The 13,717-nt window shown below is 33.3% G+C and overlaps 1 protein-coding gene across 1 annotated transcript; it reads right to left on the bottom strand.

Moving 5' to 3' along the window:
- Positions 1-3,421: 3,421 nt before the first annotated feature.
- LOC116197065 (GDP-mannose 3,5-epimerase 2) lies at positions 3,422-6,257 on the bottom strand. Its single transcript, XM_031527079.1, has 7 exons — positions 6,101-6,257; positions 4,882-5,295; positions 4,695-4,788; positions 4,470-4,599; positions 4,239-4,371; positions 3,930-4,137; positions 3,422-3,838 (listed from the first exon to the last, which is right to left on the bottom strand). The coding sequence occupies exons 2-7, from the start codon at positions 5,292-5,294 to the stop codon at positions 3,677-3,679; spliced, it is 1,140 nt and encodes a 379-aa protein (XP_031382939.1). The 5' UTR covers position 5,295; positions 6,101-6,257; the 3' UTR covers positions 3,422-3,676.
- Positions 6,258-13,717: the final 7,460 nt, after the last annotated feature.

The raw sequence follows: 13,717 nt of genomic DNA, 5'->3' as shown, positions 1-13,717 counted from the left end.
AAATTTTTAAAAGAATTATGCTTCTATAAAAAATTATTACATAGCATTATGAATATAAGTTCATTAAGTAACCTAGAAATAAAATTTAAAAATAAGGAAAAGGGCGAAATAAGATTTTATTCCAATTATGAAACTGAATGAATGTGAAAAATCTATTTTAATAATGATCTTATATATATGATGCGTATTTCATTAAAAAAAATATATGATGCGCATTAATTCAGACAACTAGTTTCAAATGATTATTATTATAAAAATAATTACATTTAAATAAATTATTAAAGATTATTGTTTGCAAATTAAAACTAATAATTAAAAATTATAATCATTATATATTATAAGAAAATTGGAGTTTTAAATTGTAAATAATTACAATAAGAAATTATATAGATATATACGAGAACTAACCCTGTGCAAAGTATACGATAGCAAAACTAGTATTCTTTCTGTAAATATACATATATAGCTGAGTTAGAAGCTACATTATTAATATTTCCATAATATGTCCTCTATACTAGTTGCACTGTGTGTATAATCGTTTTGGTATCGGTTTTGTGTCGTTAATTATGCTATCCTTTTCATTTCGATATTTGTTTCGTGTTAATTTTCGAACAATTTAAACCGAAAAGTGATCAAGAGATTCAGTTTCGATTTCATAATGGAGCTAAATGTGCCCCTTTATTAGCTAATCGAATTTCAATTATATTTTATTAAATTCACGAGCCTCTTTTATAACAAAAAAATATATGCACAAATTATCTACATATAGACACCATTCCATATTTTACCACTACTAGTTATATATATATATCTCTCTCTCTCTCTCTCTCTCTCTCTCTCTCTCTCTGTATATATATATATATATATATTAAAGCAAGATCATGGTGGGCCTAGCCAGATAGCTTCAGAACGCTCCGTTTATGAGTGAAATTTTCTCGATTTTTTTTATCTTTTTCTAAAAAGATAAAATTTTGACTTTTTCAAAATATATAGATTTAGATTTGTGGGACTGTTCATTATTTTCTCAATTTTTTGAGTTTTTTTTCTTTTTATTTTAAATTTGTAAAAAAAATAAAATATAGATTTGTGGGACCAGTCGTTATTTTCTTGGATTTTCTTAAATTCTTTTAGAAAACGAATTTTAGTTTTATTTTTAAAATCTAAAGATTCAGATTTTTGAGATTAATTATTATTTTGAGCTTTTTTATAAACTAAATTTAAATTTTTTAAAACATATAGATATAGATTTTTTTTTTGTAGATATGACGATTTGGTTTATATGGTAACAAAATATAACTTAATTTAAATTAATTTTACTTTTCTCTCAATTCAACAATACAATCATTAGTTTTTATCTTTTTCTTAAAATTCTCTCTCATACTTTTCTTATCTATTATTTAAATTATTTTTTAATATTAAATTTTATCAACTATTCAATATCTTTTTCTCAATTTCAGTATTTATTCATCAATTCATCAATACAATAATTACTTTATTTTATTCTACTTCAAATTCTCTCGTGTACTTTTTCCAACTACTTTTGTCTTCATCTCCTCAAATCAAACTTAATTTCGTTACCAAATACAATGATCCATGTGTTATATATTTGTTCTTCAAAAAGCAAATTAGGTCCTTTTTTATATAAATAAAGATATGATGTACTATCTATATATATTTTATTATGTATGATACGCCATAAATAGTTTATGTACCACACTTAAACCGTGACCGATCACTCTAAAAAGTATTGCTACCATTATATTTTTTTAATTTTTTGCATGCACGTAGTTTATTTTAGATACGTCCACAGTTGGATCTTTTCATGTAAGTTTTTCAACTTTTTGTTTTTCTCACACATAAAGTTTTGTAGAATTTTAGGGCTCTTCAATTTTGTCTATGTGGTTTAAGTGTTAAATTTTGATAATGTTGAAGATAAAAATTCCTCATGCCATGGTTGGAACTTTTCTTTTCAATATTTTATGCATAATCTTGACAAAATTGCATTTTTCAAGAGTTATATCGAGTTCTCTTCTTTTATATAATTTTTTCCCTATCTTATTCGTGAAATTAAATTATCGTTATTCTTATATGTATGATAATATACTATTATTGATTGTAAATTACTATTTTTAATTTATAGCACATTTTTTACATAATAAAATTAGCGAAAAACGACCATGTTCAATCCCGTGCACGGACTCTACGACTAGCACTACATAACATGAGAAAAAAATTACTTTTTAATTTCTTTCTCTAGATTTCATCTTCAATTACACTTTATAAAAATAATAAAAGAAATGAATTGAACAGAATGTAATGCAGTGGTGCACGTTTTTACTTAGTAACTAAGAAGTTCCATATTCCATACTCAGTGGACTACCCGTGCTCTTTATTAATTATTAGTATTTTTATTTTATTGTCTTGGGCCAATGTGTCTTTCTTGTAATTCAAAAAATAATAATAATATAAGAAATGCTACTCTGCCTTAATATTTAAACACATATCCCTTACTTAACCAACCCCACAAGAAAAAAGATCGAAGGAAGCATCTTTATGACTATATAATAATATGAGGAGTTGATGTCTTTCATTGGTGTACTGTATTCTAGGTTTGCTGTATATTGACTTGGAGAGAAAGAATACATAGGCAAGTCGTTTTCTCTCATTCTTTGAGGTGAACCATCAGATCATTAGATTCCAACTATAGACGGGCTCGATTTGATGACAATCTCTTATCGATCAATATTTCTCTCTAGCTCAAACCATAAAAACTTCACTAGCTAGTTTAGATAAGTATTTTCTCACCAATATTGCCATCCACTTGAAGTTCGGTTTACAACCGATACGGACAAAGCGGCATCTCGATCTTGGTTTCGGTACAACCCTGACAGTCACTGCAAACCTGCTCCAGAAATGTACATTTCGTGAACATTATTAAAAAAATATGCCTGACCTTTTTCCTATCCTTGACTTGATGACCATGTTACTGATCAATCTTTGTCTCCGGCTCAAACCGTAAACCTCACTAGTTTTAGTAAGTACTTTGTCATCGGTACCATCATCCATGAGAAGTTCGATTTAGAGATCCATCGTCCATGAGATGTACAAAGCAGCATCTCTTGGATTCGTTACAACCACGACAGTCACCGCAAACCTCCTCCACAAATGTTCATTTGTATTATTTCCATCGAAGTGTCTTTATACAGGACTACCATATTAAGTAGGTGGTACTGAGTTGCCTATTGGATTGCTTAATCGGAAAGAGCAGATCTAATAGGGATCCATCAGACCCATGAATAGAAGGGCTGCTGATAACACTGAGATATTGTATCGTGAACAAGGGACTTCAATGTTAAAATGATCAAGATTGTCCATCCTCGTGACTTACGGAGTCGCTTCTGTTATTTTGTTGTCGAAAAGATGAGAAAAACAGAATCGTCTTTATTCATAGTCATCGATCTTCTGTTATTACAATGCGATTCAGCATATAATGGGAAAGAAAGCTACACCCGGAGAGATCGAACAACATGAAAGAAACAGTACAGCCACATCAATGGAGGGTGCAAAAGAACTCGATCAATGTAGCATCTTCAAAACCACCTGCTAATGGTACAACAAAAGCCAAATTCTTCAAAGGCACAAACTAGTGATCCTCAAAATCTTCTGGTTCGAGTTATCATAGCTTTTCCTTGCCATCAGCAGCACGGAGGGAACCGAGCTGAACAGGCGCTTGAGTGCCCACCACCTTGGATGACCCATAGACTGAGAGATCGAAGCCCTCAGCCTTCTCCTTCTCGATCTGCTCCTTTATCCAGAAGTAGGTGAACCTCAGCCCATCCTGCAAATGGAATAAATCAACGAAAAAAGAGAAATCAATGTACAACATCATGAGTGTTGAGTTTCGAAGAGTAATGAGTTTTTGTTCATACCCTCAATTTCATTGAGGGGGCCCATCCAAGCTTCTCCTTGATGAGGGTGTTGTCAGAATTCCGACCACGCACACCTTCTGGACCAGGAATGTGGTGGATAGGAAGGTTCTTGTCCTCAAAGCTCAGGACTATCTCAGCCATCCCGTTCATGCTGACCATCTCATCACTTCCAATATTCACCGGCTCTCTGAAGTCGGATTTTGTCAGTCTGAACAATATAACAGGTTTATCAGGTCAAGGAATCACTGCAAACTCCCTAGAAGATACCAATTGTCAACCGAGTGCTCTTTACATAAATAGTAGCCTTACCTGAGGACACCCTCAACACATTCATCAATGAAAGTGAACGAACGGGTTTGCAGCCCATCGCCCCACATCTCGAACTTATCGGTCGAAGTGATGGCTTTTCTGCAGAAAGCAGCCGGGGCCTTCTCCCTGCCACCTGCAATGGAAGTTATAAGTGGTAAGAGAACTAAAATATACAAGGAGCTGTTAGCCTGTTACCAGTCGTGTAAAAGACATCCTATGATGGACACCTACCCTTCCATGTACCGAAGGGTCCGTAGATGTTGTGGAACCGTCCAATACGGCACTCAATCCCAAAGTCCTTCGTGTAGTGCTTGCACAGCTCCTCAGTCGCGAGCTTCTCCAACCCATAAGCATCTTGAGGCTGTATTGTGTAGGTATAATCAATTATTGCTTTAACAGACAATTCAGAAATACGGATAAAATGGGTTGATAGACTAAAAACACTCCAGTACAAACCTCTGCAGGCCATGCGTCGGACTCCTTCAGGCTAACATTGGTCTCCAACTGCTTGAATTCAGGGTAAATGCAAGCACTTGAAGCATAGAAGAACCTGTTTCCAAGAAGAAAAAAATCATATTAATACCATCCGGCAATAAATATGTATTGCGCATCCATTGAGAAGGCTTAAGCTTCCAAATCAGACCTCTTGACACCATTGATCCTAGCAGCCTCGAGCATGTTGAAGCTGATCATCGTGTTGTTATAGAAGATAACAGAGTGGTTCGACTGAATGAATCCCATGCCTCCCATGTCAGCTGCAAGGTTGAACACGTGGTCGACGCCAGAGGTGACCTTCAGGCAGTTATCCATAACCCTAAGGTCCACGAGGTGGAACTCATGGCAGAACATGTCCTCTGTCATGTGCTCATTCTTCTTCCAGTCCGAGGCAATGATGTAGTGGCCCTCACTCTTGAGTCTACGGGCGATATGGGACCCAATGAAGCCTCCAGCACCAGTGATGGAGATGCGGAGCTTCTCTGAAGGCCAGTAAGGCTCCCTCTCGAGCTGTGCGTAGGTGTACTCACCATAGATGCTCTCACCACCAGCGCTTCCCATTCTACACGTAACTCACATAAGGAAAATGAGCTTTCTATCAACAAAAACAGTACCGAAAAGACCACGAACAGTTATCATTGGTTTTCTGTTGACAGACTGCACGAATAAGGTAATCCGAGAGAGAGAGTTGCTGGTAAAGCCAAAATCTTTCTCAATTCTTTTCTGTTCTTTGTAACTGCCAAACGGAGGTTGTCCACCAGAACAACGAAATGAATATGCTTGAATGAACTTGAACCAACCGACAAATACGAAGAGAGGCAACTCCATTGCAAGAAACTTCTTAAAAAGATATCTTGTGTTGTGGTAAAGACACAGATAAGGGAATTCCAATCGTGGCAACAGAATCGAGAAGGTAACAGTCTTTACGGGACAAATCAATTAATTGGATTGTAACCGACGAAACAACTGGACAAGCAAACAGATTCCAGATGCTTTCGAGAATCCGTTCAGCACAGAATCTGACCACAAATGGCTATTCAACAGTGAAATCAAACAGCAGCTGATTAGCAGAACCATGAAAAGCACCAAATGGACAAACTTTAATCCAAAACACTGACCCTTTGGTCCTGTGAAACAGAGCAACCATTTAGATTGCCAACTCAGACATAATTTAATTAGAAAAACAGGACCAACCCAGCAGGGTTCCTCCGGGCATCACAATCTTATCAAGATTCCATGACAACCCGCAATGTATTACGAACATAGACATGAAGAAGCAGCGAAAAAACACAGCAGAACGAGCTCAAGAACAACAGAACATGGCCACCCAGAACCTCGTTTGGGACAGGGACGAGATTGAGACGTACCTTCTGGGTTTTTGGGACAAGTTTGGATCAGCACACGAGAAAAGGAGAGGAGAGAATCTGTCTTAGCGATGTCTTCTCTTCTCCGCAGACCCGTGAGCCCAGTTCGCTCACTGCTATTTATAGAGTGGCGGACTAGCAGAGATTTCCATCTTTGCTGTGGGGAAAATTGCACATGCACCGCTGTACTTAAGATCATTCCAAAGTGGCCTCTGAACTTATGTCTTTAGCAATCCGGTCCTTTGCACTTCAAGTTTTTGTCCGAGTTGACCCTTATTGATTGGAAAAAATTACAACATTCATACGGCACATAAGTATTTTACAATATCAAATACAGCACATATTCTAAAGTGTCACATGCCGAAGCATTATATATATACGTGTTTCTCTCTCTCTCTCTCTCTCTGTATATTCAAATAGAAAAAGAAATAGAAAAGGGCCAAAGTGTATAATAAGCAAACATTAATTCAAACAATAGATTTTTTTCCCTTTTTGTGTGCAATCTAGTATTGTAAGCCCAACAAGTGACGACCAATTCAGCCCGAGATGTGTCGGTCCACTAAGGATAAAACTATTACAGTCATGAATCTTTTCCATTTAAAAGATCCTAAAATAGAATATTTTTTCTTCGTAACCTACCAGCTAGAGATATATATATTGCCCAAGTTGATGGTATGTTATTTAAGAAGTTAATGCGTTCGCTAATGCCAATTATGAAAGTTCATCATAGTGAAATGTGCTCATTATTGTCACATTTTTAATAATAAATAAAAAAAGAGATTAAAAAGTAGCACATATTTGTTGACGATTTGTTTACCCTTAATCTTATATTGAATTTCAAGTAAGGTTCCTCAGGGGGTAAAGGAGGTATTTGCACCTAGGGTCACAAACTCCTTTTAAATTCTTAATTGATGTATGAAATTGCATAGGGTAACAAATAAACATATAAGCTATCGAGCAATCCGATAAGAATATTCTTTGAAACTTATAAATTCATCTACAGAATGTATCTTACTCAATAACAAAAAGGATAAATATTGAAGACTTCAAACTGGGAGTTGAATCAAATCTTACGCTACGAGTGAACTCAGAGGAGCGAAATATTCGTGGCGATGATTGAATTTCGAGGAAGGTTCCTTACTTGTTGAATCGAGTGCTCAACCTTATTATAGTACACATATCGTACCGATGATCAATGTATAATCGACACGTAATGTATGCATTTGCAAAAGCTATGACAGGTGACCTTGCCCAATGGAAGATGCCAATGAATGATGCTTCGAACATCAACATCATGTGCATGAATGTAGAGAGAGGGGTTTTTTTAACCACTTCTCGGTGATAAGCTTTGAGTGGAATAGCACACGAGATAGAAGATAAGATATATAGAGGACACTTGCATTTTATTAAATTAAATAAGATGCAAGAAACAAAGAATATGAATTAAATGAATGAATATAAGCAAATTCGTGATAAGCAGCCTCCGCTCTCTTCCCCCCTTCGATGGCAGTCCTTTTCTTAAACGCAGCCATGTTAGGTACGGGAGAGCGAAATCATAGATTTTTTAAAATATTTTTTAATTGGAGTGCGAGCAATGAATCTCGAAAACTATAAATGGTTTAAAAAATAGAAAATAACACCGTATATTCATATTTTTTTATAATTGTCTCAGTTTTATCTTATTTCTTTTTTCGGTTATAATAGGAGGCTCATGACCTAGTATAAGGAAATGAAAAGAAAATCTAAATAAATTGACACAAATAATTCCACTGATGAGAATCGAACCTGGAACCTCTAAGTTACCAAGTGAGGGTGTTAGCCACTGCACTACACCCTCTTTTTCAATTTTATCTTATTTTATTAAAAATTTCGGGGCATCTCAAGATTTTCACTTTTGTTACAAATTTGTCATACTGTCAATTTTTTCTGTCCAAAATTGACCAAAAATGCATGTTTTTTCCGGGCCTATGTTACTATAAAAGAAAATGTGCCACATAAAATTTTCAATCAATGAAAAATAAATGGCATAATAGATTTGGAGCAAAAGTCAAATGTTGAGGTGTCTAGAAAATATTTAAAAGATAGAATAAAATTGAGAAAGTATCTATACATTGTGATATATGCTATTATTTACTCTAAAAAGAATTCGCCCTTTAACTTTCGATAAGATGTGGCATAAAAAGAAAGGGTTAATAACAAAAAAAAACAAACAAACGTTTCACATTTTAACAATTCTGACACGACCTTTTTTCCTTAATGAAAAAATAAGTAAACTTTTGATTTAATAACAATTATAGCATGGCGCAAATTTTCCGTTAATTTGAACGGAATTGAAGTTATAGAGGGCACAAAGTTCCCCTGATTCTGGAGGGTGGGGGCCTCAATTTCGGCCACCACCCTTCGATTGAGGTCGCCAGCGCCCTCTCCCCTAATTAGGGTCGACGGCGCCCTCTGTGGCTTCGATTCCGTCAAAATTAAAGGAAAATTTGACGCCGTGTTAAAATTATTATCAAATCGAAAGTTTATGTATTTTTAAGATAAGGAAAAAAGTTCGTGTTATAATTGTTAAAATGTAAAAATTTTATATTTTTTTATTAATCTTAAAAAAATCGACAAGATATATGCTTTTATTTCTCACATGTCGCAGCTTGACTCGGTGGATACAACAAATCTCTCTCTCTTTTTTTTCGTCTTTGATCTTTGGGCAAGTCCTCTTTCCTTTACCCTTTTCTTTTTTTGTTGCATATAGGCTTGTGTAGTGAATATAGGGTCGAAAATGTATGTATGGTATAAATAAATAAATTACTTTTATTTCTTTAATAAATTACTTATGTTGTGTTTGATAATGGAGTAGAGTTTGATTTCATGGAATAAAGAAAAAAAGTAATTGAAATTTTTTTATTAAAATTGAAGAAGAAGATAAAAAAATAATGATTGTATTGTTGAATTGAAATAAAAGTAATTAATAGTTGGGAGAATTTAGTATTAAAAAATTAATTGTAATAGTAGATGAGAAAAATGTATGAGAGAATTTATTATTAAATTGAAAAAAAAATATAAAAAGTAATAATTGTGTCGTTAAATTGATGAAATATAAAGTAAAATTAAGTAAAATTAAATTTAAATTCGTTTCTAAACAGATGATTAATCTCGAACAATTAACTTACATTTTGAGTTATAAGTAAATTGTATGAAAATTTTCAAGTAAATACATGCACCTGAAATGCATGTATCAGAATTTTCTTAAATGACATTATAATCTTAATTTTATTTTCAATTATGCAAGCCAGATAATTTTGTGGTCCCTATACCTATAAAATATATGTATCTTTCATAAGAAAAACCCCATATGCGTCTGACCACTTTTCCCACGTGGGCATCTCCAAGGAATCACCTTAATTTAATTTTCTAATGATAACAATAATAATAATAATAATAATAATAATTATTAATTAATTAATTAATCTCATCTTTCATTTGGCAGATTATTGGTCTAATGGGCCCGGCCCCATGTTACAACTTGGGAACAGAACACGACCACGCCCCCACGTGGGACCAGAGATCATGTGACTGAGAGAGAGAGAAACATAGATTAGATCCGCGAATCAGGTGACAGGGTGTATGATATTCTCTGGTAGATCACTCACAGCCGATAATTTTATGCAAAGATTGTCCCCTACGTGGTCCCTCCCGTGTTGGGAAGGATCATCGGATTTTGTCGTTTTCATCAAGACAAGGAATCTCCCTCAGATTTTCAATTTTTTTTTCCAATTATTTGCCAATGAATATTTAATAACCTGGTAAAAAAGATGATTGGCAGTGGTACATGTGATAGCTGGCTAGGTAGGTGATAAGTTATATTCTGTATATATTTGAAATTTCAAAGTTCGGATAAGAAAAATAACATGTCGGCTTCAATAAGACGAGATCCATGGCTGTTTCCATGCTTAATTTTGCTAATGTTGTTGGGGTTTGTGAGTTACTCTCCTCAGTTCCTTTTCGATTTCTTTTTCTATGATCATTTCATAAGAAAAAAGATAGGATGCTGAGTCTATAAATTATTATTATTATTATTATTATTTTGGTTTCATATGAGGAGACGTCCATCTCATCCAAAAATTATTCTTAATCTAATACTTATAAATTACAAGAAAAGACTTAGACGAATTCATCACGGGTGCTGATAGGATGAAAAGATACGTCAATTTTTGAAGTCTTTCTTCTTCTCTTTTGTATTATAGATATAGATATAAGATTGAGCTAATTAGTAGAACCAAAAAAAAAACAAAAAGATAATGTTAATAATTATATGTTGCATCTTATTCAAGATCTAAGGGATCAAGATGCCATGGACCTACCAATCCCTTTTTTATTTTAATTATTAGCTTGTAGAATGCCATTTTACCACGTGTGTGTGTGTGTGTTTTTTTTAAATATCATTAAAAAAGACCGTCCGTGACCAATAATTCGATCTAGTAATGTATTTGAATTGATCTATCTGACATGCGTGGGCCACAGCCTCCATGGAAAACGAAGCTGAAGCCTGTTATTTTTTTGGGCCTTTTGGAACTGTTCTCAGCCCACGAATTCTAATCCGACGTGAGTAGTTATTGCGAAGATGAAAATCTCTCGTCTGCCGCGTGCAGACTCTACGTCCCTTGTGAAATATCGGGTGATTTCGGCTTCGTGGTTAGGCCGATGAACCCAATTTTTCTATGTCACCAGATTACATCATCTGATGTTGATAATTTTCACCTTTCTCCTCAAATATTTGATGACCCACGAGCAATTCAACCGCCCAAAAGAGAAATTAAAACTTGTCGGGGGGTATGGATTGGGCCAGTCTGGGCAACGCTGACTTAGTCCGAGCCCTGGTTTCGATACATATCGATATCCAAAATGGATTTGTTTGCCCATAATATCGTTACGCAAAATACCGAGAATCTCCCATATACGGTAATATCTAATACTTCTAATATGTAAAGGCATGTATATCCATTTCCTCTATCTACACACATATAGTCCTCCAAAAGCTCGATCATGACTTGGATGTCAGGAGAGGAAAGTTGGTATAACAATCCACGTCGCACCCCTTTTATAGTTTGGTTGGAGCTTCCTCGTGAGGATTGTCATCAACACCTCACTTGTGGATTGAATGCGATCAAAGGCTCATTTTCATGTTTGTAACAAAAACTATAGTTTCAGACAGTTTGACAGATCCATGGGAACGAAGAGAATATATCATTGATCAGACGAGGACATATATTTTGCAGTACTGGCCAATAATTGGAAAAAGGTGGAAATAGATAGGAGAGAATTTGATCTTGCACAGAACTTATTTGTTGAAAGAGGGAGGATTAGGGTTGAAGCAGAAGAAAGAATTAATACGAAGGTGAAATGGACATAAAACCATTAGTCAAAATAAACTATAAAAAGCGAAAATAGTGTATAGCGCAGTGGCACGTGCTTTCGTAAATTATAGGTTCGATACTCAGTGAAATTACACGTGCTCATTTATTAGTTATTAGAATTTTTATCTCATTGTATTACTCTACGGACATCCCTTGTAATCCGAAAAAAAAAATGTAAAGTCTCCTAAAAAATCTCCAACAAAATTGTAAATATTTTTATTTGTAAATTCTCCACAAAATTTTTATCTCATTTCATCAAATTAATGTCGCTATCAATTTTGTGTAGAATATTAATTATTTAAATTTTCAATCATGATAATTTTACAAATCCAATTTTACATGTAATTGATGGCCCATTAAAACATTTAAGTTGCGGAAACGATTTATTATTTTGTAATAGATATAAATTTTAAAATTTAAAGCATCTTCTACAATTTTAAAGCTAGAAATTAAAAATGCTTTTTACAAACTAAAAAATTTTAATCAATCACCTTAATTTTGATTAAAATAATTTATTTAGTTAATTTACTAATTTCATTTACAAAATATATGAACTAATGCTCCTTTAAGTGAAAAAAGTATTGTTTTCATGCTAATAAAGTAGTTAATAGATTACAAAATGTAATATATTTAAAAACTCAATAAGTAATAAAATATATCAGGTGGGCCATGGAGATTATTTAGATGAAGCACCGACACTCCTCATTATAAAATTTTACACTTGGACTGACAACCATTTGCCAATCAATATTTAATATAGGGTAAATTGCACTGGTGATTCAAAAAATTTTATAAATGTTTCAATATGGTATAAATAATTTTTTTTGCTATTTAATGATATAAGATATTTCAAAATTGTTTCAGTATAGTACAAATCGTCATCTCGCCATTAACGCCGTCAAGCCATCCTTTACAAGACTGTAAATTTTGCACCATCATGTAACTTACGTAAAATATTTTGTACTATTAAATTACAACTTCAAAACATTTTGCACCATCATGTAACGTCTCACAAAAACCGGTTTTGCACAATCAGCGTCGACTTGACAGCGTCAATGGCGAGATGACGGTTTGTACTATACCGAAATAACTTTGAAACATTTTGTACCATCAAATAGCAAAAAAAACTTTTTGTACCATATTAAAACATTTGTAAAACTTTTTGGACCATTAGTATAATTTACCCTTTAATATATGAATTTATTGATTTTAACAATAATCATAATTGTCAACAATAATTTTTTTTCTTACGATAAAGCTATCTCATGTGGTCGAATGAGAAGTCGCTCAATGATGAGCTGAGGGTTTGGAAATTCAAGTTGCATTATTTATTTGCTTACAAGTTGTAGATTCTGAAAGTTATATTTATTTGCATTATTTATGTATGCATGATATCTAAGCATTGTTTAGTTTGATTCCACTTTTGTAATTGGCGCACTTCTATTGTTGTGTATATTATTAAAATTTACTATCAATTTCTTGTCGATTTGACCAAAAAAATTTCAACTTGTCAACATTCTTATGATCTTTTTATAGCAGAAAAACTTTTACAATTTCATATTACAAAGATTTTTAATTACAAAATATAATCTAAATAGTCTACTTTCATTTGTTTAATATTTTAGTATTGATTTCTATTTATTTTTATTCTCTTACTCTCTATCCTTTCCACAGAAATCTACAGAAAATCTTATATCAAGCTTCAGTAAGATAATACTTTAATTTAGAGAATATTGGAATTATCTTTTAACATCATTATTATTGTTTCATCTACAACTATGACAATTTTTTCATTAGGTGATATGTCTTATTTGCTATTTTTTAACGATTTATTTAATTTGAAATTTATAGAATGACAATGAGCTATCTACTTAATTTTACCTAAACATTTCAATCCAAATTATTTATGTAGAATAATCCTTGCATAACATGGAATCGGAAACTAATTATTATATATAGATAGATTGACGCACATATAAGTTAAATGCAATTATTATACCTTGAATACAATTTTTTTTTTATTTACAAGAGAGGCCCATGAAACTAATATAAGAAAATAGAAAGCCTAACAAAGAGATACGATTAGTCCGTCTTTAAAAAATCAAACCCAAAACCTTTACGCGAGTTCCTGTGCCACGATATTGCATTCCTTATTGATACACATGAACACTAGCAACCAAAAAGAGACGTGGAATTCAATTTCTTCAAA

The sequence above is a fragment of the Punica granatum genome, chromosome 2, assembly GCF_007655135.1.
Source record: "Punica granatum isolate Tunisia-2019 chromosome 2, ASM765513v2, whole genome shotgun sequence".
Taxonomy (NCBI): domain Eukaryota; kingdom Viridiplantae; phylum Streptophyta; class Magnoliopsida; order Myrtales; family Lythraceae; genus Punica; species Punica granatum.
Note: the sequence above shows the minus strand (reverse complement) of the source record. Positions and strands in the feature narration are given on the sequence as shown.